Below are 26,140 nucleotides of genomic sequence, written 5' to 3'. Positions count from 1 at the left end.
AATTGTACAGTTGTACAGAATGAGCACCTTATGTTAGAATCATCAGCACCTCAAGCTCTCGTCATTGGCAGCAACTTAGCACTTTAAGCTACCAACATTTGCAAAGGCTTGGTACTTGACCAGACTTAACACTACAACTTCAAACACTCAGCACTTTATTTAGCATTACTTCCACTGAACAGAAGCAATTTACATTCCAAGTGGCAGCAGACACTTAGCACTTTAGTTAGCATTACTTCCACAGTATATGAGCACTTTAAATGTCAAGAAACAGGAGACACTTAGCACTGTTATTTAGCATTACCTCCAAAGAAGACTAGCACTTTAAATCCCATGTATGAGCTGACACTGAGCACTTCAGAGTTGCATTATTTGCAAGAATTGTACAAAGTGGCCATAGGAAGAGAGAGTATGGAATTCTGATTTTAGAGAGAGAGAGAGAGAGAGAGAGAGAGAGAGAGAGAGAGAGAGAGACTAGCCTACGTATTCATGATCAAGGTGCTGAAGGTGACCTTGGATGCGAGATTGGTGAGGGAACAACATTTTCCAGACAGACAGACAGACAGACGAACTGAGAGAGAGAGAGAGAGAGAGAGAGAGAGCCTTTGCTGCAACAACAATATTACGGAATCGGTTGATAAATTTGTGCAACATAATTCCAACGATAGACGGAGAGAGAGATGTTACCATAACAACAGTTTTAAACGACATACGGGATCGGTTAGCAAATTTGTGGAACAGAATCCCTTCGAGAGAGAGAGAGAGAGAAACTACATCCTTCCCGTATCCTTCACACGCAGTAGGCGGGATCTTTAACCCGTGGCCTTGAAAGGAGTTTTCCCCGCCCATGCCTTCGTGAGGGTTCTACAACAGCTATACATTCCCATAGATCCTATAAGGTTACTCTAGCGTCTTAACCTTGAAGTGTCTAGTTTAAATCGAGTCTGGGAATAAATGAGAATTTCGAGATTAAAGTGGATAGTGGATGCAGATAGAAAAAAATGAATAGATTAATAATTAAATATACAAATAAATAAAGATATGAGAGAGAAGGCAGATAAAAGCGAAAAGAACAGAACCACTTTCTGTAGGAGTACATTCGTATAATCGTTAATTTTTAAAACAGAGGAACAGAATCATAACAGACGATAAACTTGTTTGGAAGGGAATATAAGATTAAGGCCAAAGTCCAAGGTCATTTCAGCGCTGAGATGGAAGATAAGAGTAAAAAGGTTTTCAAGGTGTAACAAGAAATGAAAGAAAGAGACTATGAACAGAGGTACGGTAAAAGTAACGAAAGAGTTGCAATTCCGTTGCAACCCCCTTACACGGGAGATAAGCTTGCTTGATAAAATATATAAAAAAATAAAGTTCCAAAGACATTGCAGAATACAATTTAGGAATCAACTGCGTAACGCCTCTCATAAACTTACAACAAACTTGTTTAACACTTGCCCAACAAACCTGTTTTGTGAATGAATACTTGATTCCTTATATCACTTCTGAGCAAAAAAAAAAAAAGTACACCTTTGTGTTCAAATAAAAACTTGGGCCCACGCTGTGATTTCCATCGTTGTAAGGAAAACAAGTTTGGTTCCCGTAGCAAGCCAAACTCCAAAGCTATATTGCCTCCGTTCATTTAGAATAAAAAACAAGATTTTTCGATCAATTTTCTAAAAACTCCCAATGCGAAGAAAAGTAGAATATTTGTAAGAGTTGAACTGCTTGAAGTACCGTGACAAGAACATTTGGTACCTACAAACGAAAAATTCTTTGATAATTGTAAAGTAATTTTTAAGATGTTAACAACACATTATGTCAACAAAACCATTGCAAATGAGAATATAAAGACGCCCATCTAACTTCCAAATAAAGAAATAGAGAATTTAACCGATTAAACCACTTGGAAAATAAACCACTTGGAAAATGCACGGAAACGAACGGTGCCCATAAACACACATTGTTTACCGACCGTACAGAACCGAAACTGTCCCGTCCCGTCAGTGTCATCTCTGCTAAATGCGCCACCATGACCGGTCTGTCTGCGCCGTAAACAATCGCAGATTCACTCGATGAATGCCAGGCCTCAATTCCACCCGTGACCACATGCAGCAGACTCCTGAGCGTCTTCAGATCGCTAAGGCCACATCCTATTCGCCTCCAGGTGTACAGCGCATGCGTGCCAAGGCTGGCATGCCCCAAGGTAGGTTTCCCGTTTACCCAGCTGACTAAAGAGAGAGAGAGTTTTGTGATACAACCTCAGTTATCTCTTAAACTTGAAGTAACGCTCGACGAGTTTGTCCAGGTTATAGCTTGAAGTATTTCGAGGCCGCCTTAGTATCTTAATACAGTTCAACTTGCATTTTAATATTTTACTTACATTTTCTTTCATTTATTAATTTTTTTTTTTTTTTTTTTTTTTTTTAACAACTGATCTCCTCTTTCTGTAATTCCCATTACCTGCTGTTATTCTTTGGAAGCTTGAATTCCAAGCCTGTAATCTTGAGAACACAGGCCTGTCCTCTGCTCTCGCTGGCCACATTGTGACCCACTGTCCCTCACCCAGACTCGAGAGGTCTGTCGATAGATAGACAGAATGTAAAATCTAGGCCAAAGGCCCAGCACTGGGACCTATGAGGTCATTCAACGCTGAAAGTAACATTGAGAGCGAGAGGGTTGAAAGGTGTAACAGGAGGAGAACATCACTGATGGAAGACAGAATATGAACGGGGGCACAGTAAAAGGGAAAGCGAAAGATTCAATAAGCAATAAGGGCTTATGCGCCAATAGTGTTTAGCACTCACTGGTAACCCCTCCGAGCACAGACCAATCCTAACGTAAATCAGAAAATCACGTCAAAAAATTAATGTGTGGATTTGTGCGAAAATCTAACAAGAAATAGTCCTCGTTAATGGCAACATTTTGGGAGAGATATGAATGTAATCTTCGGGTCAGAGGAACAACCTTTCGTGGGACTGGATTCTCCATCCTTGGCGGATGTTTGCGCTCACCTAAACGCTTTGATTACTCTAAAATCATCAGGTCGGCCATCCCATCGGCCTCTGCTAAAGGAGAATAGGCGTTGTAGCAAAAAAAAAAAAGTAAAAATCTCTAGACGTCGCAAATCACTTTCTCGTGAAAAGAGCTTTAACGTCCTTTGACGTTCCACGTGATTACTTCATGTAGATAAATCAGGCACACGTTCGCATGCGCGCGCGCACACAATCAGAGTGACTGCCTCAACAATCATCATGGAGACTTTGCTTCAGACATCTAGTAATTGAATGAGGTAACACGGCTGCCTCTACTTTGTCAATCTGTTTTCGGCTTGCATCTATCTTTTGTCCTTTTATTACCATTGTGTTTCTACACATATACATCCATACACACATTATATGTATGATATATATACATATGTATGTGTGTGTATGTATACATAGATGTCTCTCTCTCTCTCTCTCTCTCTCTCTCTCTCTCTCTCTCTATATATATATATATATATATATATATATATATATATATATATATATATATATATATATATATATATATATATATATATATATATATACAGAGAGAGAGACTATCGTCTCCCTTTCAAGAAAAAATATTTATGCGCATTTAAGAAGAAAAAAAAATTCTATATTCCAGAATGGTGAATCCACTGTCAAGATTATGTTTTTTTTTTGGGGGGGGCAATAGTTTTTTATTTTACCCATTTAAAACACCTTTAAATGGTGTGATATAATATTTTTTCTGTCACTTAAAGGAAGACGCCACACTTTAAGAATCTTTAAAATATATTTTTCGACCATTTAAAAATAAAACTCTTGGTCCTTTAAAGGAAAACATTACCCTTTAAGATATATTTTTCGACCATTTAAAAATATAACTCTTGGCCATTTAAAGTGTCAATACTGTTTAATAAACATTTTTCGTCCATTTGAAAATAACACCTTGGCCCTTTAAAGGGAAACATTACCCTTTAGAATATTATATCGTGCGACCATTTAAAAATAAAACTCATTGCCCTTTAAAGGAGACGTTACCTTTTAAACAATATTTTTCGACCAAATAATTATAAAACTCTTGAAAAGGAAGCACTACCCTTTGTCAAGAAAATGTGACCATTTAAAAAGAAAATAAAACAATCAATTTTCAGAATTAATAAAAAAAAGTATATCAGACACTTTCAAAAGAAAAAAAATATGCGAAAATTTGCATGAAAATTATAACAATCAGAACCCGTTACTTGGAGAATTGATCTTTCTCGCACCTATTCTAAAGACGATGATCTGGTCACGATTTTCCTTCCAAGAAAATCCTTCATCTCTGATCCCTTTGCCTTCGGGACAGACAGAAATAACCAGTTTTTATATTTCACGGCAATTTACGTGCCAGACTTTGATAACCTCTGCGTGCGTCTTTGTGGATTCTCCCTTTGATCTCACGACCTACTTTAAACGCTTGTGGACGTCATCCGATTTCGCCGAGTAATTTGCATTTGGATGCTCATTTGATCTCGTGACTGACTTCCAGTGTTTACAAGTAATCGTTTGATCTGTCTAGAAGCTATTAAATAACTTCTGGATGCTCATTTGATCTTCAACTGGCTTGCAATGTTTACAGAAGCTCGTTTGATCTGTCTAGGGACATTTGAATAACTTCTAGATGCTCATTTGATCCCACAACTGACTCGTAATGTTTATAGATGATCGTCTGATCTGTCTAGAGACTTTTAAATAACTTATAGATGCTCATTTGAACTTCAACTGACTTGCAATGTTTATAGAAGCTCGTTTGATCTGTCTATGGACTTTGAAATAACGTATAGATGCTCATTTGATCTTGCAACTGACTTCCATTGTTTATAGGTACTTATTAGATCTGCCTAGGGACTTTTAAATAACTTATAGATGCTCATTTGATCTTCAACTGAACTTGGAATTTTTATAGATGCTCGTTTGATCTGCCTATGGACTTTAAATAACTTCTGGATGCTCATGTGATCTCTGAAAACTTTGATATGACTGTTAAATGGTCGCTTGATCTGTCTGGGGACTTTTAGATAGCTTGGGATGCTCATACTATGATGTGTCCTGGAACTTTTAAATAGTTTATGAATGCTCATTTGACCTGCCTAATGACTTTTAAATGGCTTGTTGATGCTGGCTTGATTTTGTGGGAGATTTCATTGATTGCAAGTGCTCGTCTGATCTGTTGAGTGAGTTTAAATCCTTTTTGAGTATTTAAAAGGATACTATAAAAAGTGCTGAGAGGCTACGTTTTAATCCTTGCTTATTAAGAATTTTCAAAACTTATATTTTATTTGCCTCAATTCGTGACCCGTTTTATATAGATGGTAAACAATTTTGTGCTGAGTTACTGGCAGCACTATATCACCAAGGTTTCATCAACTTCTCAAGGCGGCCCCTAGTTGTATTCGGCCATGAAAGGAAATAAGAGACTTAGTGTGGGGCTCTGGACTCGTACAAACCAAGCCGAGACGAACAGCACGTTTCACGTTCTAGGTATAGGCTTTGTTATCTGAACTGTTATATTTGCTATTTCCTGTGTCGAGGGTTACCCAGAAATCTTAAGAGAATGGATAGGGCCATATTTCGTCACTGTTATTATTATTATTATTATTATTATTATTATTATTATTATTATTATTATTATTATTATTATTATTATTACTCACACATGCATACATACTACATATATATATATATATATATATATATATATATATATATATATATATATATATATATACATATATATATATATATATATATATATATATCAATACATATAATATATATATATATATATATATATATATATCTATATTATATATATGTGTGTGTGTGTGTGTGTGTGTGTGTGTGTGTGTATGTGTATCATAATATGACCCTGCGTTCCTACCTCATATGTGTATTTTTGTACCAGTGCATTTAATTACTTAATATGCATTTATGTACGAACATCAATCGCATGCAGAGTAAGAAGAAACAGAAAAAAATACAATACCAAGAGAAAAATCTTTAGTCATCTGTTTCTGATTCACGTCAGTCTTATTGTTCGTGACTTTGGCGAGTTTCGGTCGTCTTATTTTCGATAACAGTGTCGAAAAAAACACAGACATAGGCACTTCTCTCTCTCTCTCTCTCTCTCTCTCTCTCTCTCTCTCTCTCTTTCAGCGCGAAGTTACACTACACAAAGAAATAAGCAGGTAAATCAGTACACACAAATACCCGTTATAAGATTACATCCATGCACGCAAGTTTATTACCAACTTATATATGTATATATATGTATGTATGTATATATATATATATATATATATATATATATATATATATATATATAGAGAGAGAGAGAGAGAGAGAGAGAGAGAGAGAGAGAGAGAGAGAGAGAGAGAGAGAGCAAAGGTGAGTACATTCATGCAATCCATTAATGAACACACAGCATGAAAGGAGTCCGCAGTTTACCTGGCATTACCTTAATTACCAGGTAATGCTAACAGGTGAGAGCAGTGTTCCCTCCACCACTTGCGTAGACATAACAGTTCTGGCAAGTCTAATGTGAGTGAGTTAGCCGTCTGCAGCAGCTTATATGAACTGATTGGTTGCTGACACAATGTTGTTTGGTTTATGACACAAGGTTAATTGGTTGTTAGCACCATTCTGATTGGCTACAGACACAATATGGATTGATTTTTTACACAATATACATTGGTTGCTGACACAATACTGATTGGTTGCTGACACAATATACATTGGTTAACACCATTCTGATTGGTTACAGACACAATATTGATTGGTTGTTAACACCATTCTGATTGGTTACATCTTACAGACACAATATTGTATGCTATAAATTATGGATTGTTTGCTGACAGAATGCTAACTGGTTGCTAACACAATATTAATTGGTGTGCTTGAACAATATAGATTGGTTGCTGACAAAATTGATTGGTTGCTGACAGAATATTAATTGGTTTGTTGGAATAATATAGATTGGTTGCCGACACAATATTGATTGGTTGCTGACATAGTATTAATTGGTTTACTGACATAATATAGATTGGTTGCTGACACAACATTGATTGGTTGCTGAACTAATATTAATTTGTTTACTGACATAATAGTGATTGGTTGCCGACATAATAGTGATTGGTTGCTGACACAATATTGACTGGTTACATACACAGTATTAATTGGTTGCTGACACAACATGATTTTATTTCCATGTGAGATCGTTTGAAATAACCTGGTTGTGTACGAGTGAAATTGTCTGACCAGTTACAGGTGAAAAGACTTTTTGATTACCAGCAAGTGGGACAATTTGACTGATTGTACGTGGCACGAATGATTGGTCTGGAGGTGTGATCATTTAATATTTTGGAGAAGAGATCATTTGATATCAAATTTTAAGGCGAGGTCATTTGATATTTTTTTAAAGCAAGATCATATAATATCTCGGAGCCGAGATCATATTTTGGAAGCGAGATCATATGATATTTTGGAGGCGAGATAATTTGATATTAATTTTGAGGGGTGATCATTTGATGTTTTTTGAAAGCAAGATCATATAATATTTTGGAGGAGAGATCGTTTAATATTTTGGAGGCGAGATCATTTGATATTTTGGAAGGGAGATCATTTCCTATTTCTTTAAAGTGAGATTATATAATATTTAGGAGGCGAGATCATTTAATATTTTGGAGGTGAGATCATTTGATATTTTGGAAGGGAGATCATTTCCTATTTCTTTAAAATGAGATCATATAATATTTTGGGTGTGAGATCATTTGATATTTTGGAAGGGAGATCATTTCCTATTTCTTTAAAATGAGATCATATAATATTTTGGAGGTGAGATCATTTAATATTTTGGAGGTGAGCTCATTTTATATCAGTTTTTGAGGTGAGATCATTTGACATCGATTTTTGAGGCAGATCATTTGAAATATTTTAAAGAAAAATCATATTTTGGAGGCAAGATCATATGATATTTTGGAGGAGAGGTCATTTGATATTTTGGAAAATAGATCATTGATATTTCCTATTTATTTAAGTTGAGATCACATAATATTTTGGGTGAGATATCATTCGATGCTTTGGAGACGAGATCATTGATATCAATTTCTGAGGTGAGATCATTTGATATTTCTTTTGAGGCGAGATCACTTGATATTGTGGTAGTGAAATCATTGGATATCTAGGTATAGCGCGATCCTTTCATATTTTTTGAAAGCGAGATCATTTAATATTTTGGAGACAAGATCATTCCGTATTCTGGAAGAGAGATCATTCTGTATTTTGGAGGAGAGATCATTTGATGTTTTGGAGGAGAGATTACCCCATATTCTGGAGGAGAGATCATTCCATATTCTGGAGGAGAGATCATTTGATGTTTTGGAGGAGAGATCATTCCATACTCTGGAGGAGAGATCATTCTGTATTTTGGAGGATAGATCATTCCATATTCTGGAGGAGAGATCATTCTGTATTTTGGAGGAGAGATCATTCCATATTCTGGAGGAGAGATCATTCTGTATTTTGGAGGAGAGATCATTCAATATTCTGGAGGAGAGATCATTCTGTATTTTAGAGGAGAGATCATTTGATGATATTAGCTATAAGCGTCTATTGTCTCCTCCGGCAAGATCGTCAGCATCATTAGTGCTACTATGGTGACTATTTGTAACACGTGGCACATTTCTCCACACCTGTTAATCAGTGTGCCAAGCAGGTGTGCAGTGCAAGAGTCGTTTAGCCTTTTACAAGATTCAACCCTTCCAAAGCGTTTGAATTCATTCATTTCTCGTCACGAGTCTTCAGAATAAAAGGATCTTTATATTCAAATAAAGTAATGGATCGTTTAGTATCAAAAAGAAAAAGTTTTCATTCTCTATTTTCAAAACCTTATATTTATATATATATATATATATATATATATATTAATATATATAGATATTTATATTAAATATATATATATCATATTTATATATATATATATATATACAATATAAATATCTGATATTATATATATATATATATATATATCTATATTTAATATCAGATTAACTCTTGGTTTAACATTGTTCAATAATAATAATAAGCTTCAACATTACTTACAAAATTCCATGCAAAGCATTGTAAACACTTCTATACGGAACAAATCTTGGTTCCAAATCATTTCAGCCACTGTGTAGTTAGGGTATATATATATATATATATATATATATATATATATATATATATATATATATATATATATATACACCCTAACTACACAGTGGCTGAAATGATGATTTGGAACCAAGATTTGTTCCATATAAAAGTGTTTATAATGCTTTGCATGGAATACCGTAAGGAATGTTGAAGGCTATTATTATTGCATTATTATTGAACAATGTTAAACCAAGAGTTACTCTGATATTATAGAAACATGAGGAGTTTTTTCTGGAAAAAAAAAAATTATCACGAGCTTCTTTCAATACATGTTGGTTGGTTACTCCGAACTCCAAAGAGGTCCGTCCCTCTCACCCTAAACCTGAAGCTAATAATCCTTTTCCGAGAAGGGCGCAGAGGCTGTCCTTGGGGTATCTCGCCTTCCCTAGACCGACCACTTCTTTAACTGGTTTTCCTTTTCTTATTTTCAGTTACGTCTAGGCAACGTTGCCAAACTCTCTCTCTCTCTCTCTCTCTCTCTCTCTCTCTCTCTCGTCTCTCTCTACTCTCTCTCTCCTCTCTCTATATGATAAATATATATATATATATATATGACTGGTAAAAATGTTCTGTAACAACAGAATTCCATCTAATAAAAGGAGCCCATAAAAACACCAAAATGTAGAGAGAAAAGTGCTATATTTCAGAGACTGCTGTCTCTCTCTTCAGGTATATGAATGAGAAAAGTTTACAGAAAAGGTGGTATTTATACCAAGAGATTCGTCCACTAGTAAGCCAATTTAGGTCACCCCCGCTGATAATCTTCCTTTAATCTTCTTAAGCGTTGGTTGAATGAACACTGCGTCGACGATATCTGATATCCAATTCCCTTTTGAGATGTTCATTACCTGCTTCTCTTTTATTAAGGCCGATTCCATCATTTGACTCTTGTACCCAACAATAAAATAAAAATTCCCCACCTGGAGATGATTAAGAGAGTAACTCACACCCTTGGGAAATCCAACCCTTTTGCATTTACCTACCCAAATACCTTAGCCAAATCCCTGATTAACGTCCAACAAAAGACATCTCCCAAAGACTCTGGGGTATATGAGATCCCATGCCAGGACTGTGACCAATCTTACATCGGATTTACAGGTAAATCACTTCCCCAGAGATTAATACAACACAAACGGTCAGTTAGGTATGGACAACAGAACTCGGCTATTTTCAACCATATAAATGAACATAACCATAGAATAAACTGGAATATGTCACGTGTAATTTATAGCAGCAACTGCCGGTACAAGAGTCAAATGATGGAATCGGCCTTAATAAAAGAGAAGCAGGTAATGAACATCTCAAAAGGGAATTGGATATCAGATATCGTCGACGCAGTGTTCATTCAACCAACGCTTAAGAAGATTAAAGGAAGATTATCAGCGGGGGTGACCTAAATTGGCTTACTTGTGGACGAATCTCTTGGTATAAATACCACATTTTCTGTAAACTTTTCTCATTCATATACCTGAAGAGAGAGACAGCAGTCTCTGAAATATAGTACTTTTCTCTCTACATTTTGGTGTTTTTATGGGCTCCTTTTATTAGATATATATATATATATATATATATATCTATATATATATATATAATATATATATACATATATATATATATTATATATATATATGTATGCATGGGAGTGTATCACATTCCTTAGCCTGAGAGAGAGAGAGAGAGAGAGATCAATATCTTGCTATGAAACTCGTGGCCGGAGGCTCAATCCCCCCAAAATAATTAAGGAGCCAAGACATTTTCCCTCCTCATCACAGGCGAAACAGATTTCTGTTACTACTACTACTAGTACTACTACTACTACTACTACTATCACTTTCATTAATATTATATTATTACTATTACTACTGATGATATATTGATATTATGAGTTACTAATCTTTTACTACTTCACTCGGTATCATTTTCACAGTTATCAAATATACGTACTTGGTATATCATAGATTTATTATTATTATTATTATTATTATTATTATTATTATTATTATTATTAATTAATTATTATTATTATTATTGTTCAAAGCCAACAGCAAATGCAACAGGTCAGTACGGGAGTGAGTGTCAGTGGCCTATTGATTCGGTAACCCGCAAGAATGCAGTCAAATGCTTTGTCGTATAAGAGGAACGCCGCATCAATAATATTATTCCTAAGAATAAACTATGTCAAGTCGTGACAATAAAAAAGCAATACTATGTTATCACATATACGCACTAATATATATATATATTATATATATATATATACACGTATATATATATATATATATATATATATATATATATATATATATATATATATATATATATATATATATATATATATCACCTCCCTTTAGCATTTAAATGTTTAAACAGTCATAGAGAAGACTGGCACCTGCCGCTCTCAAGAGACGCCTATATATGTTAGTAACTTCCGCCGGCAACATGAAACTGCAAAAATAAAAATAAATATCTAAGAAAATACGTGATTTACCATCCAAGCAAATGGTATCTTACCTGTAATGAATCACTCCAGTGCCAGATGAAGACGTTCACAGACTGAAAATCACTTTTTAAGTCAACGGGGACCATTAATCACAGGGATGAAGTGGTGTACTACACACATACACAAAGTCTCCTTTACACTGACTATGCGCTTGACTTGACACACGTGTTATACAGTGCGTCGTCTGCTTCTGCTAGGCTGCCTCCTCCCCCGCTCGGCAGTGCCAGCCATAGTCTGCTTCTCGTCACCGTGCAAATTATCGTACGGTTATGCAAGATCCTTTATTATCAGCAACCTTCAACAGACTAGATAGTGATTAGATATTCAGTATTAGTTGCCATCATTTACAAATAAATATGCAGGTAATTTGAAACAATACATGTAGTTATTTCTTTTTTGCAACCCTACAGTGATATGAGGAGGGATTGTATCGACTCGCGCGTTTGGCAGGCCCGAGTATTGCAACGCTTTCTATTAGATAGATAAAAGTGAAATCGTGCTTTCAAAGATAGATAGACAGACAAAGAGAGAGAAATTGGATAATTGATAGCGTCGTGTCAACTGGCGTTGCGACGATATTGCTCGTGGACCAAACCATAATTTTGCTCCCAAAAAACATGTTTATATATATATATATATATATAATATATATATATATATATATATAGATATATATATATATATAATGAAAGATTAACATTCACATAAATACAAGGGAATTGTAGGAAAAGATGCATTAGTGTAATTAAAAGAAGAAATAGTATTTTAAAATTATTTAATCTTACAGACTGATTGAAAAGTGGCAAATTAGGAATATTTATCATTTTAAGAATTTTGACATTTCAAGGGAGGTGTTCCTTTTGGCAAAAGTGTTACGAAGAAAGGAGGTATATATATGTACGAATAATAAAAGTACTCGTAAAAGTAATAGCAATATATTATGGTATAAAATAAGTCTTTGATATAAGCAGTCACTCTGACGGTGATGCAAAGATGCAGCATAAAGCAATTCTCCTTGTATTGAACACTTACATTTTTATCAATTCGTTTTATACTTTGTTTATTTGTTTTCTTTTTTTTCTAATAACTTATCTATACTGTTTTGCATTTTCTATCGCCTTTTGTTTCATCTTTTAATGAGCGCCATACTCTTTGGAAGCTTGAATTTCAAGGCATTTGGTTGTCTTGTTCCACATAAATAATAATAATAATAATAATAATAATAATAATAATAATAATAATAATAATAATAATAATAATAATAATAATAATAATAATAATAATAATTGAAAAGGAAACCCACAAAATTACAGTGTATAACGTGTTTATACGTATACTTATAAATATTTACATTTTATTTTATAAGTAAACACGTTATACACAGTAATTTAGTGGGTTTCTTTTTCAATTTTCAGAGGAAAACTAACAGAACTTTTTGTTTGGCTCATTAATAATAATAATAATAATAATAATAATAATAATAATAATAATAATAATAATAATAATAATTTATATTGAAAAAGAAACCCACAAAATCACTTTGTAACTTGTTTACTTCTAAGTATTTACATTTAGTTTTGCTACACACTCGAGTACTTTCAGGCCCTTCTGTGGCCCATTTTCAAGAGATGTTTGGGATGTTAGCCTGGGTCAAGGCCCAGCAGTCTTCTGGAACTTCTCGTTGAGCTGTCATTTATGTGATGGCTGTTCTGGTTTCCTTGGGAGTTGCCAATCCCCTCTTGTCGCTCTGATATCCTGAGCTGATGGTCAATGGGATTAATCCTTGAGGTAAGGGTGTGGTCACCAAAAGTCTGTTGGGCAGGAAACCTAATCTCCAGGTCAGCAGGGTCAATCTTAGCTTCTTATGATATCAAAGCTCGGCTTATGGGATCTTCTGAGGTAAAACCTTTGTTTTCTTCTATCACTTTAATCTCTCTGATGAGTGCACCTTCTACTACCCTCCTGTGACTAATTTTGTTGCTTTTGTATATAAGCTTACTGTTTTTGAAATCCATTCTATGACCATAGGATGGATTTCGAAAACAGTAGGCTTATATACAAAAGCAACAAAATTAGTCACAGGAGGGTAGTAGAAGGTGCACTCATCAGAGAGATTAAAGTGATAGAAGAAAACAAAGGTTTTACCTCAGTAGATCCCATAAGCAAAGCTTTGATATCATAAGAAGCTAAGATTGACCCTGCTGACCTGGAGATTAGGTTTTCTGCCCAACAGACTTTTGGTGACCACACCCTTACCTCAAGGATTAATCCCATTGACCATCAGCTCAGGATATCAGAGCGACAAGATTGGCAACTCTCAAGGAAACCAGAACAGCCATCACATAAAGGACAGCTCAACGAGAAGTTCCAGAAGACTGCTGGGCCTTGACCCAGGCTAACATCCCAAATATCTCTTGAAAATGGGCCACAGACAGGGCCTGAAAGTACTCGAGTATGTAGTAAAACTAAATGTAAATACTGAGAAGTAAACAAGTTACAAAGTAATTTTGTGGGTTTCTTTTTCAATCTTCAGAAGAAAAACTGAAAGAAGTTTTTGTTTATTTAATAATTTATATATTAATTATTTTTAATAATGTTTTTAATTCCCATTTTCTATGAAGCCTCTTTCGATTTAAGGCAAACTATAACATCTAGGTTTCTTTCGGCAACAACAGATTGTAAACAATCACCTGTCATCGTGTAAGTTTCTGTGCTTGACATTGAACCAGACAGTGACTTATTTTTCCATGTTTGCCGTTTTTGCAGCGCCCAAAGAGTGCCAGATAAGATATGAGAGGAATAACAAGCAGATAAGAAGCTCATTTTGAGAGCTGATCAATATCACGAGAGAAGAAGTGAGGTCGAGATAGGCCTACCTAGGTGAAGACGTAAGTCTTTATGAAAATGTACGATATATCGTCTTATTTACTACTACCTAGTACATCATTTTAGGCGTAGGAATGGTCAGACAGCTCGTCGGGACTCCGCCCGTCCCATAGGCCTACTGTAGGCTTATGCTAATCCAACCGGCCTCGGTAGACCTCATGCCGGACGTAGGATAGGCCTATGATTAGTCCTAGTTGTATCCTATGATTGATTAAAACAGAATCCTTGTCAGCAATATATTACTACCTACTAGGTATAGGTAGGTCAAATGATGGATAACATTTTCAGTGCTATAAACCTACCCTGGGTAGGCCTACCTATAGGCTATACCTAGTCCAAAATGGTTTTATGACTTAATATAGCTAGGCCAGATTAAGCTAGATCTAAATTTGCTCCACACATTTTTGAATAAACTGTAATTCTGTTCTTAGCATTTCATTTCAGTGCTCAATTAGGTAGGTACTAGTAGCTCAGGCCTATCTCAAGTATCATAGGCTAGGCCTATGCCCAGTTTGAAATCTTCAAAATGTGTATTAGGCATAAGCTATTTCAAGCTCATTTTTCAATTATTTAGCCTAGAGGTAGGCTGACTCTTCCTTATGACAAATTACTACAATGTGGCTGTCTTTATGGAACCATATGGAAGTTGTCTTTTGTTATTCCAGTAGTTTAATCATCAATTCAAGGAATGTTATGCACTCATAGCCACAGCAGACAAATTTATTTTTTGCAAAGAATGCGTAGCCTATAGTACATTCTTCTGTTGTTGAGGTCATGCTATATACTCTATGATTGTCTACCATAGGTGTGGCAGACAATTCATTTGGTAGGTTCCCCAAACCATGCTGTATTTCTGATATCGCTAGAGAAGAGATATTCATAAAAGAAAGACTGTGTTAGTATCGCATGTGAATTGGATAAAGCATAGCTTAACTTAACCTCACAAAGGACTTGGTCCCTTATTTACCAGTTTACTTGGTTATCTAATATATGAGAGTAATAACGAATGATTTCTTTCATTCGCCACCTTATAATCAGCTAGTCATCACACGTCATTTCATAGTTTTAATACAAAAGCTTCATTCTGACAAACAGTGTTCGTACCTTACGACATTTAGAGCTACTGTGTGACTGGGTTAAGAGCAACTAATTGGACACCTTTAAAAAAATCCGTGGTTGTGTGCGGCACAAAAGTTTGTCCTGTATTCTTTGCCAGGAAAAACATAGCAATCAGTCATTTTGTCATAAGCAAATGCCTTCAGCTCAGACATTAACCTTTTCCAAAATGTATGAAATATTAGCATAAATTGTTCATGCTTAGTCTAGAATTACTAGGCCTGGCCTGTATAATTTCTGTAATTTCTTCATCTAACGTTGATTGTTATGTGTACTTCAGTATTTACTTTTTCATTGGGATATGTTTAGCATAAGGGGCTAAGGTATTGTCTACATTGTTATTCAAAACTCATAGGAACCATTGTCCCTTAGGAAAGGTTCAAAACAGTTCACCAGCTTGTAAGACCACCCATTGCTCCCCGATCTAGAGAGCCTTTAGCAAACTTTCCTAACCTTACGACCAAGTTACATTCCCGATTAAATGGGTTTTTCGCTAAACTGCAAATTAATGTTAAGATGTATCTTAGAGTCCCCAATGTACCAAATTGCAGATTGATTATAGTAATGTCACTAATTATATTGTATGCACTCATTCTTGCTACTTTGCCAAATTAACTTTTTACACACTGAACAAAACTAATTATTCATGATGGACTTGTGTGCTACTTTTATTGAGCTGAATAAGTTAATAATTTTCACTCTTCAACTTAAGTTTCCCAGGAAACGTGATTGGTCAAGCTGCTTATGAGTTGGGTGCATTATGTATGCATTACAGTTCAGTATATCCATACAGTTAACAGTACAACCTGTAATGTATACAGTACTAGCTTTATGTGATAACTAAGAAGAATACTTCTCTCATTTTCATGTGTTAATTGTTGATATAATAAAGTACAACTGCTGGTAGTGCTGGCTCAGTACAATATCAATCCAGTATTTTTCATAGTGTATACATGCTGTATGTTCTCAGTCATGATGTATTAAATTTAATTTAATACATCAGTCATGATGTATTAAATTAAATTTGTATTAAGTACATGCATGTGTAATACTTGTCCTTTATTTTATGTTAATATTGAACTTTGTAGATTCATAGAGCTGGAGTTGGTAATAGTCAGTTTGCTGACTTTAAATCAAATTTTGTTTTTGCAGATTGAGTCATGTCAAGGCTTAAAAACCCATTAGGGGAGAGGATACTTTGTGTCGGTCACGTCTGCATTGACATCATTGCTGAGTGTTCCAGTTATCCAGAGGAGGATGATAAAGTTGGCACTACAACCAAACCAAACAGGTGATTATTATACAGCTGTAATCAAATGCTACCTACCTGTCATAATCATGGAAATTTTGAGTGTTATGTTTTTTAAAGTAATAATTCAGTTTGATTGCATAGCAATTTTTCTTTCCAGGTAATGGAGAATCAGCAGTTTCCATATTAGAAGCCCTTAGCCTTCTTAATTTACCTCACTACACCAATGGGCATAGTTCACGGGGCACCTTCTGCATGGAATATATGAGTGAGAATGGAAAGTAATTCTGAGAAGCGTGGTGTGAGGTATTTCAGCCGCTAGCCTGAATAGGAAGGGACTTTTTAATTGTGTGTGTGGTTTAATTGTGAAAACAGCATGAATCCAAGTGAGAACATCCTGTGTGTAGGGCTTTGTTGCCTGGACATCATCAGCGAAGTCCGCGCATTTCCTGTAGAGGACACGGATCAGAGGTAGGATTGAGAAATAAGGGCACTTGGAGTTTTTCCTGCTCTTGCTAGCACAGCCCACTGTTGTTACTGTTTTTATTTTTGTGTTATGAATAGTTTGTCACATAAAATAAGAGGATTGAATGTTTTAAGTGCTCTCTTTTCTTACAAGTTGTTTAAGGGCTTGAGGAGGACAGAAAGTGTAAAGCTGTTGAGGATTGTTATCTTTCAAAAAAATTTGGACTGCGGTATTTACAACTGCACTCGTGGCAAAACAATCTAAAATAGCTGTTCCATTATCTAATGCACTAATATTTAAAATGGGGTCCATTGAATATAGGTAAAAAAAACACCTACTTAGACATGTAATTGAATAATATAAAAATACAGTAGGTAAAACATAAAAAAACTGTACACATTGTATTATGCCATTTTAAGATAACATTTCAGCATGTATAAGTATTTGATGACCTTAGCAGAACTGAATGGTTACTTTAACAAATAGAAAATTCATAAAAAATTGATGGTAGCCAAAGCATTTTCATTGTAATACCCTAGACATAATGCTTTCTTATGAAAATGGAGATGAAGGAAAGTAAATAGAGATGCATTTTCTGACAAATACTGTATTTTTAATGACCATTAGTTTGATATGTCATTGATACGTTCTATCAGTCTTACACCAGTGATATGTAACAAATTATTATATAATTGCGGGATCAGTGATGCCTCTGTTAATCAAAAAGTTTAAATGAGTTTTTCATCCTGGCCGAATTGAATGTCGAGAGAATCTCCTGTATCTAAACGAATGTCGTCATCTAGTATATTATATGAATAAGATACGTGCATGTGCACTGCATATAGGGAGCTCAGGAGGGCTGAAGCAGCCACATTCTTTGATGTGAAAACATAAAGTATTCACTTACCAGAGAAGGCTGTAGGATTCAAGGTAGAAGAATCCTTTAAATGTTGGTTTAAAACATATAGCCAAGATCACCTTTATCTCAAGACTTAAAATTACTGATTTTTTGTTTTTTCATCCCAGGTGTATTGACCAAAGATGGCAGAGAGGGGGAAATGCTGCTAATAATTGCACTGTCCTGGGCATGTTGGGTGCACGCCCTGCATTTTGTGGCACTGTAGCTGCTTCTCATGAGAAAAGGTGAGGTTGTGTCTGTATTTTCACTGAATGGTCAATTGTTGGTAAATGGTAGACCATTTTGTTGTAAAATTTGAATTTTCATTGAATGATTGAGTCTTTTTTAAATGTAGACCATATTTTATTAACATTTTTGTTTGCTAAAACTTATCATGGTATAACAATTTTCACAGTTTCATAATATCAGTAAGGTCTCTTATGATGCCCGAGTTTCTTAACCTTCCAAACAATGGCAGCTCCCTTCAAGAACTGATTCTCAAAAAGAGAATAGTTCAGTTTAGCAAATAACTACACCAAGAACAGACTAGCCCAGATCCTAGGCTAAGCAAGCCTTAAAGTAAAGCTGGATGAGAGAGATCGTTATATTCTAAGGGCTAAGAAGGCATAATCTACTTTATTGCCAAGGGCAAAGGACTCTGACTCTCATGTAACAAATGAAATAGCCTAACACAGATTGTCTTAGCAGAAGGGCACGATCTAGAAATGAAACAATTATATATACATTCATGCTGGAACTTGCAGCCAAATATCCACTGCATTTTCAGAAGCTTGAAAGGAATTATAAAAGATGAAACATATAAACAAGCAGGCCTTGTGAATGAGTTCTTCATTTATACAGCAACTGTTTATGCCAGAAACTATTTAGAGTTGCATCGAAGGAAAAATATGTGAAGAAATTATATGAAATGTCAAATATTAATTTTTTAGATTTTTCACAGACCAGTGACATGAATTTCTGCTATCAAAGAGTTGACCCCAACATTCGTAGACAGTAAACATTAGAGCTACACCAATTGAACCAAAAGGGAAAAAGACTAAGCACCAGTAGCAATGTGTATAGATGCTTTAATCAATACCTTCTTGTTTATTTTAAATTTGGCCTAGATTTGTAGAACCTACCCCAAGATTTCAAGGCACTTACCTGTTAGCTTCCTTAAAAGTAGAGTATGCCAAGTTTGGCGAACGAGATTTCTGATAACATTATTCTGGGATTTACAGCTTCATCTTGGAGGATTTTGCAAAATACGGCATCAGCACCGATAATGTTGTGATACATGAGAATTGTGACTGTCCAGTCTCTTGTGTCATTCTGAGTGCAGCCTCAGGTTCGAGGACAATCATACATTCCAACAAGAATTTGCCCGAGATAAGTGCAGATGACTTTGCCAAAGTGGATTTAAGTGATTTTGGATGGGTACATTTTGAGGTGAGGTATTTTTAAAATCTTTAGTCTATTTGTTGTGGAAGTTGTCTCCCATCTGTCAAACATTAGTTCACATGTTTTTAAAGCTGTCATCTAAAGATATAGTTCCATAACTTTCTCCCTATCTTTATCTGTTTAATAATTCCATTTTTTAAAATGTTAGTATGAAAAATTGTTGCGTTTGGTTGTGTGATTTTCAAGTAGAAAATTAAGATTTTTCAAGTGACCAAATGGTTAATCTTCATAATATTAACAGTCTAATTGGTTGCCTTATAAAGTAAAGAAAGTGATACAGTTAACTTACACTAGACCATTCCACTTCTTCAGTTATCTGTCCTTTTCATTACGGGTTGACTAGACTAGATTGTGCTGTTATAAATGGAGGTTTATGGCTTACTCTATCTTATTTTCTACAAAACTTGGTCTTTTATTTTGAGAAATATTTGCACCTACTTATCAGGTACAGCTTTGAAGCAAGACAGTGAAAGTTCCTTTCTGCTCAGACCAGATTGTTCATATATTTTGAGGAGTAGGAGTAATTTTTTGCTACGAGAAGATTTTCTTGTCTAAAATGTTACGTACAGAGTCCATTAAAGTTATCCCAACTCACAACCTACAAGAATGACTCATCTTTTCCTGTGGCTAAAGTTTTAAGTAAATTCAACGTCATCAAGTTTGCCAATGCAAAAAGTAATGCATATATTATATTATTGAACTTGTGCATATTTGTTTGAAAGATTAATGAATCTGTAGATAAATCAGCTTAATAAACACAGTTAACATTCAAAGAATCATTGGGAATATAGGATGGTAATAAATTGCTCGCTTTCTGTATTTTATCTTCTGCTTTTAAAGTAAATTTGATAGCAGTACTGTAATATTTTTCTGAGTAAACAAATGAGCTTTGTTTAGTTTCTGTATTCAGAATATTGGCTATTAAGCTTCCTTTATTAGAATGAACTGATAATACTCACTGCCTACATGAGACAACACAGATAAATGATTAAATGTATTAAACGCATCAGGCCAGGATGAATGTTGTGTGATGTATGATGAAGTTACTTTTTATTAATCATATTGTTTTTATGTTTTATCTTAACTCTTAAAAACTGTCATTGTAACCATGAATTGTTTTAAAAAGTCAATAAATAAATATGGTAAATAATTTTAAAATACTATTTCATTCATTTTTATCTTTCATTACTGATTTTCTGGCCTCTTGTCATTTCCTGTGCTCCTCCTTGTTCATCTTTTCATTGTAGCGAGGCCTTCCTTTGACCTTGTTTTGATTAGGTGCCTTAAATTTTGACATTAATTTAGGCTTATTTTTAGCGTGTAACGATTTTTTTTTAATTTCACCTTTTCGGTGCTTTGTTAATTCCAACCATGTATTTCATTTGACTCTTATGTCTCCCTTTTTGTTGTACTCCTGCATTTAAATTTGTTTATGATTTAATCATTACAGCATTCTCTTCCATGCAATGCGTGGTGGGCGTTCACATGACTTACTTGTTTATATTTTTTGTTTTATCAGGGACGTAACGTTTCTAATGTTTGCAACATGATTCGTCATGTGAGGGAATTCAACCAGAAACACCCCGAGCGTAAACCTCTCACTATATCAGTGGAAATTGAAAAGGCCAAACCTGAACTTGAAGCTCTAATTCCTCTTCCAGATGTTTTATTTGTTGCAAAGGATTATGCCAAGTTCAAAGGCTACTCCAATATGGATGAGACTATCGAAACAATACAGTCCTTGGCCTTACCTGGGTTAGTGAGTTCGTTTGTATGAGGTGTAGGCTTTAGTCCCGTTTGACTGTTCTTGACATCCATCTTTTGCTTTGATGATAAGTACCGTAGGTCTCTTGTTACCAGAATGGCGAGAAAGCACCTTGGGAAACAATGTGATCTCAGTGCATATGGGTAGCATTGGTTACACCAACATCAGGTGTTGCCCTTTTGTAAAATGCAATGTCTGTATCCTACTGTATTAGCATAAAGAAAAGTGGTTGTTCTTTTTTTTTTTTTTTTTTTTTTTTTTTTTTTGTATTACTGTATTAGATGCTATGTTTTGTTTTGCACCTTTTTCCTTTTATGTTTTTAGATTAGTTTTGACTTTTAAGTTACTAGCTATATTTTTTTTATAAGGACAAACCAACGTCCTTTGCTTAAAGCATGGTTGTACGCAAATACAAATCTATGTCTTACGTATCTAGATTTCCATCCTTGGATAAAAGCAGCTCTTTAGATGTTGTGCAGCTTGTTTACCTGTACAACTATGATATCTTGTATATTACATTAACTGCAGTCACTGAGGTGTGAACTTTCATTTTGTCTGTTGCCTTTGCCCTATCAGGATGAACAGACTGCTTCATTGCACTGCTGATTTAACTGAGTTGATTGTGCTCAATCCCCTCATTTTTAGTGCATAATAAGAAGACGCTGTCCTTTGTTCATGACGTTGAAACTCTTGACACCAAAGATAAGCTAGATACAGTCCTAGACTTATTGTCAGCTGTAGAAGGGCAGTCTTTAGTTTTAATCAACACGGTAAACTAATGTAAATATAAATGTTCCAGGTGGCCAGGATGCATTAGATTTTGTTCTCAGAAATGCAACTTGTTATTGCTGAAGATAAAGCTTTTGGAAATTATTTTTGTAAAGTGTTGCACTAGACAACTTTAGCTACATCCAAAGACATTGTTAATGAAAAGGCCATTTGAAATTTAATGACATTCACACAGTTGCAGGGTTCTTCCGTAGACAAAAGTTGATTATTGCATTTAAGTCTGCTCTTTACAAGGTTTAGAGGGCAAAATAAAGTTAGGTAGCTGATTAGGGAGAGACCATTTTCAAGTAATTAACAGTAAAAGGAAAAAGCAGTGTAGGGGTGCCACAAAACAAGTTTTTTAATATCTCCAAGTTATTGATATGTCAAAGTTTAAAGAGGAAACTTTGATGTCCTGTAAGTTGGATCTCAATAGTAACTTGAGTATAGATATATGTATAAGTAATTAAATACTGCGATCAGTACTTAATTTTTAACTGTCAGCTCTGCCTATAGTCTAGAATCTAGATATATGTAAGACATGGTTTATTTGGTACAAGAAATCTTAAGTAGAGCAGTTGATTAAAGTAAATACTAATAAATAAAATGTAATCACATATTATAACCAGTTATTAATATGACACAAGACAGTTTCTACAAGTGTTTGTTTTGTTTTGATAAACGTCCAATTTTAATAAAACACATTAACATCTATAATAATGTTATAAATGGTAATTCAGGTAATGTCAATGTTCAGTAAAAAGGTTAAAACTATACTATAAATTTCACTTACTAAAAGGTGAATGTCTAATTTTATTTCACTATTATATGTTATCTTTCTCATTTAGTTTATCAAATTACTGAAGTGAATACAAACTTTGGACCTTTGTATTGACATCTTTTGCCAACTGTCTACCCTGCAATCTTCAACATATCTTTGTAAAATTATAATATTAACACTGTTTTTTCAGGTTTTTTTTTTTCTTTTTTTATTCTTTTTTTTACCATTGACTAGGTTTTGTAATTTTTTATTTTTATTTTGCAGTGCAGTGGTAATATGCCCATGGGGAGAAGCTGGAGCCAGTGCCAGTAGTGCCAAAGGCACAATTGTTCGTTCACCATCCTATCCTCCCTCGAAGGTTATCGATACATTAGGTGCTGGTGACACATTTAATGCTGCAACAATATTTGCTCTCCACAAGGGGTGCTCTCTTGAAGATGGTATTTCTTTTGGATGCAAGATTGCTGGTGCCAAAGTAGGAGTTCGAGGCTGGGAACCACTTTGTGAAGTGGTAAAGCACACGATCTCGTTGGTTTCGAGTGCTGATGAGACTGCAGACTTATTGCACAGAACTTGATGCATGGATATGCATTGTGTTAATGACGACACAGTGAGGATTGAGGGCTTGACTTGTGCAGCTTGGGTTTATGTTTTGGTGCTAATTATTGTCTGGCAAATCCTTTTTTCTGGAAGTGAAGATGACGAAGGCTTATGATGCCAAGAAAGGAGAGGTGCAGTGCATTGTGGGCTAATTTTCCAATAGACAAGGTATGGGATAAAAAATGTGATAAATCATAGCTAATAGCATTTCATAGCTTTTGCACTAGTGTTGTTTTTAGTTATTAAACGAAAAAGCTTGTGCCAACGAAGTTGAGTGAAAGTAATGACGAACATAGTTAAAGTTTGTGGGAAGCTTTGATGTGAATTTTGTGATAGAAAGATTGTTTGTACACTATACATAGCTTCTACCATACTGCATTGGCAATTTTGCTCTGTTCTTGTAGCTATAACTCTTGAAGTGGTCAAGAGGATTTTTTAAAACTATCATTGCATAAACCATTGTGCTTAACTGTCTTTCAGTAAATGATGAGGTATTTGTTATAAATTTGATTCAGAAGTTGTCAGAACATAGTATGTATTGGTTAAATGTTTAATGTCATTTGTAAACATGCAGTTTATTTTGAATATTCCCAGGGGTAATTGAATCAGAAATTCATAAAATGGATCGGAAAATTCAGTTTAGAAATTCATTCATATTGGTGCCATCCAGTATAGTGCAATACAGAGACATTGTTAATGAAAAGGCCATTTGAAATTTAGTAACATTCACATAGTTGCAGTGTTCTTCCGTAGACAAAAGTTGATTATTGCAGTTAAGTCTGCTCTTTACAAGGTTTAGAAGTTGCTAAAAGGTGGAAGTAGATGTAGCAGAAGGGGCTTATATTGTATTTGTATTTTTTGCAGGTTCATTATTTAATACAGGTTGTGAATACTGTACTTCATGGTGACTAATTTTTAGGATTTGTCATAATGGTTGGTATTGTGTAGCTACTCAATATTTAACAAATTGTTTCTTTGAGAGAGAGCTTTGTAAGACTACCGTATTTCTTTTGTAAATAGAATGGGTACATAGTTCCTTTGTTATATTAATTTCACGACTGTGTAAAGCATTGCACTGTAAGTCAAAATGTAGAAACATAACTTTATATTTGATGTTTTTATTGTCCTTGACTTAATTAACATAATGTAGATAATTAAGCATCGCTAATATTCAGTATCTAGGACTCTGTATCAGTAAATCCTAAGTTGTGTAACAATAAGCCAAAATTAGAATTATGACGCCAAGAGACATGTTTTAAATGAGCCCAAATAGCTTTCACCCTCAGAGACAAATTTCTCTCTCTCTCTCAGTACAGCAGTAAGCCCATTCAGGTCTCAAACAGAGTGACCATACTTTTACCCTCGAAGCAGGTGATGAAGTACGACAAGGTTAAAGCCTTTAAATTCTAAGTAGTGACTGAGATATCTAAGTTGTTGGTAAACTAATACTATCTCTAAGACTTTTACGATTTGAAAAATGTAATACTGAGATGAGGAACATTTGGTCATCAAAGCAGTGGTTGTGGATGTAGCTCAACCAAGACGACTCGTAGTAGAGCCTAGGAATCTGCAACAGGAAGATGGCTGAAATCCTGGACGTGAGTTCGAGTAGAAAGTGCAAGGTACAGTTAGAGTGGAGAGAACACATTTTACATCTAATCCTGCACAGAAAAAATATGACAATGATGTTTATCATAACAGGTTTTCATCATCATTATTGTAAATTGGTTAGATAAGATTGCCTGAGTTAAATGTCTTCGTTCTCATTGGATTAATCTATAGGAGACCTTCATAAATAATTTATGATTATATATTAGTATTATTAGGCAGGTTGACTTGACCACCAAGGTAAATAATGACCAAAGTTAAGCTGAAGATGACTAAAGTTAATAGGCAACACAGCTTGGGTCGAAGATTCTCTGCAAAGAACCTTGGTACACCCAGTGGCCCGACCAGTCTTAAACGATGTACTGTCGGCCAAAAAACTCGTGGCAGAGTTTCATAATTTTTCGTTCACCTGCCTGACGCACGATTCATGCCTTATTTATCTATTTTTCTTTTTAAAGATGGAAGAAATCATGTGTAATGACCTTAAAAACAGTCACTGATATCTTTAGAACATTATGTTATGTTATTGAGCAAAACTATTTTCATATAGCAAAATTGACGTGAACGAAACGAAGTAATAAAAAACGTCATATTACAACCATAGATATACATTACCAAATTGATAGGAGACACCTATCACTAGTAGTATCGCATAAACATAGTCCTTAAATTATCATTTCAATATTAAGTTGAAGGGTGTTGAACTATTCCATTTGTTAAATTTTACAGAAAACATTGGAATCTCACAAAATCCTATGAAAATAAAAAAGAAATAAAAAAGAAAAAAAAAACGATAT

General features: G+C 34.7%; 2 protein-coding genes across 9 annotated transcripts in view; one reads left to right on the top strand and one right to left on the bottom strand.

Annotated features, from left to right (window-relative positions):
* The window catches only part of LOC135201609 (protein spinster-like), a 30,895-nt gene extending 18,928 nt beyond the window's left edge, over positions 1-11,967 (bottom strand). The window contains exon 1 of one of the 2 annotated variants that reach the window (XM_064230660.1): positions 11,757-11,967. Coding sequence is in view for 1 of the 2 variants with exons in the window: in XM_064230658.1 (XP_064086728.1) it covers positions 1,973-2,031 (59 nt within the window). In the remaining variant the exon portion in view is untranslated. Of the gene's footprint in view, positions 1-1,972; positions 2,151-11,756 lie in introns of those variants that run through there. The other variant, XM_064230658.1, reaches the window with a different exon arrangement.
* On the top strand, positions 2,064-24,841 carry LOC135201610 (ketohexokinase-like). 7 transcript variants are annotated; one of them, XM_064230663.1, is made up of 6 exons: positions 2,064-2,203; positions 16,900-17,038; positions 18,489-18,605; positions 19,602-19,809; positions 21,341-21,576; positions 23,400-24,841. In XM_064230663.1, the coding sequence occupies exons 2-6, from the start codon at positions 16,908-16,910 to the stop codon at positions 23,710-23,712; spliced, it is 1,005 nt and encodes a 334-aa protein (XP_064086733.1). In that variant the 5' UTR covers positions 2,064-2,203; positions 16,900-16,907; the 3' UTR covers positions 23,713-24,841. The 7 variants fall into 7 exon arrangements, with proteins under 7 accessions (XP_064086733.1, XP_064086732.1, XP_064086735.1 ...); XM_064230662.1 differs by lacking the exon at positions 2,064-2,203 and adding an exon at positions 14,363-14,445; XM_064230665.1 differs by lacking the exon at positions 2,064-2,203 and adding an exon at positions 14,452-14,625.
* The last annotated feature ends 1,299 nt before the right edge of the window (positions 24,842-26,140 follow it).

The sequence above is a fragment of the Macrobrachium nipponense genome, chromosome 28 (genome assembly GCF_015104395.2).
Source record: "Macrobrachium nipponense isolate FS-2020 chromosome 28, ASM1510439v2, whole genome shotgun sequence".
Taxonomy (NCBI): Eukaryota; Metazoa; Arthropoda; class Malacostraca; order Decapoda; family Palaemonidae; genus Macrobrachium; species Macrobrachium nipponense.
The sequence above is the reverse complement of the archived record's forward strand: the minus strand, read 5'-3'. Positions and strand labels throughout refer to the sequence as shown.

What these genes read in the sequence shown, in the direction of transcription:
- LOC135201610 (XM_064230663.1), top strand. Translation starts at nt 16,908, where the DNA reads ATGTCAAGGCTTAAAAACCCATTAGGGGAGAGGATACTTTGTGTCGGT. An exon ending in GCTGCTTCTCATGAGAAAAG is followed by an intron (nt 18,606 to 19,601) that starts GTGAGGTTGTGT and finishes TGGGATTTACAG; the next exon opens with CTTCATCTTGGAGGATTTTG. An exon ending in TTGGATGGGTACATTTTGAG is followed by an intron (nt 19,810 to 21,340) that starts GTGAGGTATTTT and finishes TTGTTTTATCAG; the next exon opens with GGACGTAACGTTTCTAATGT.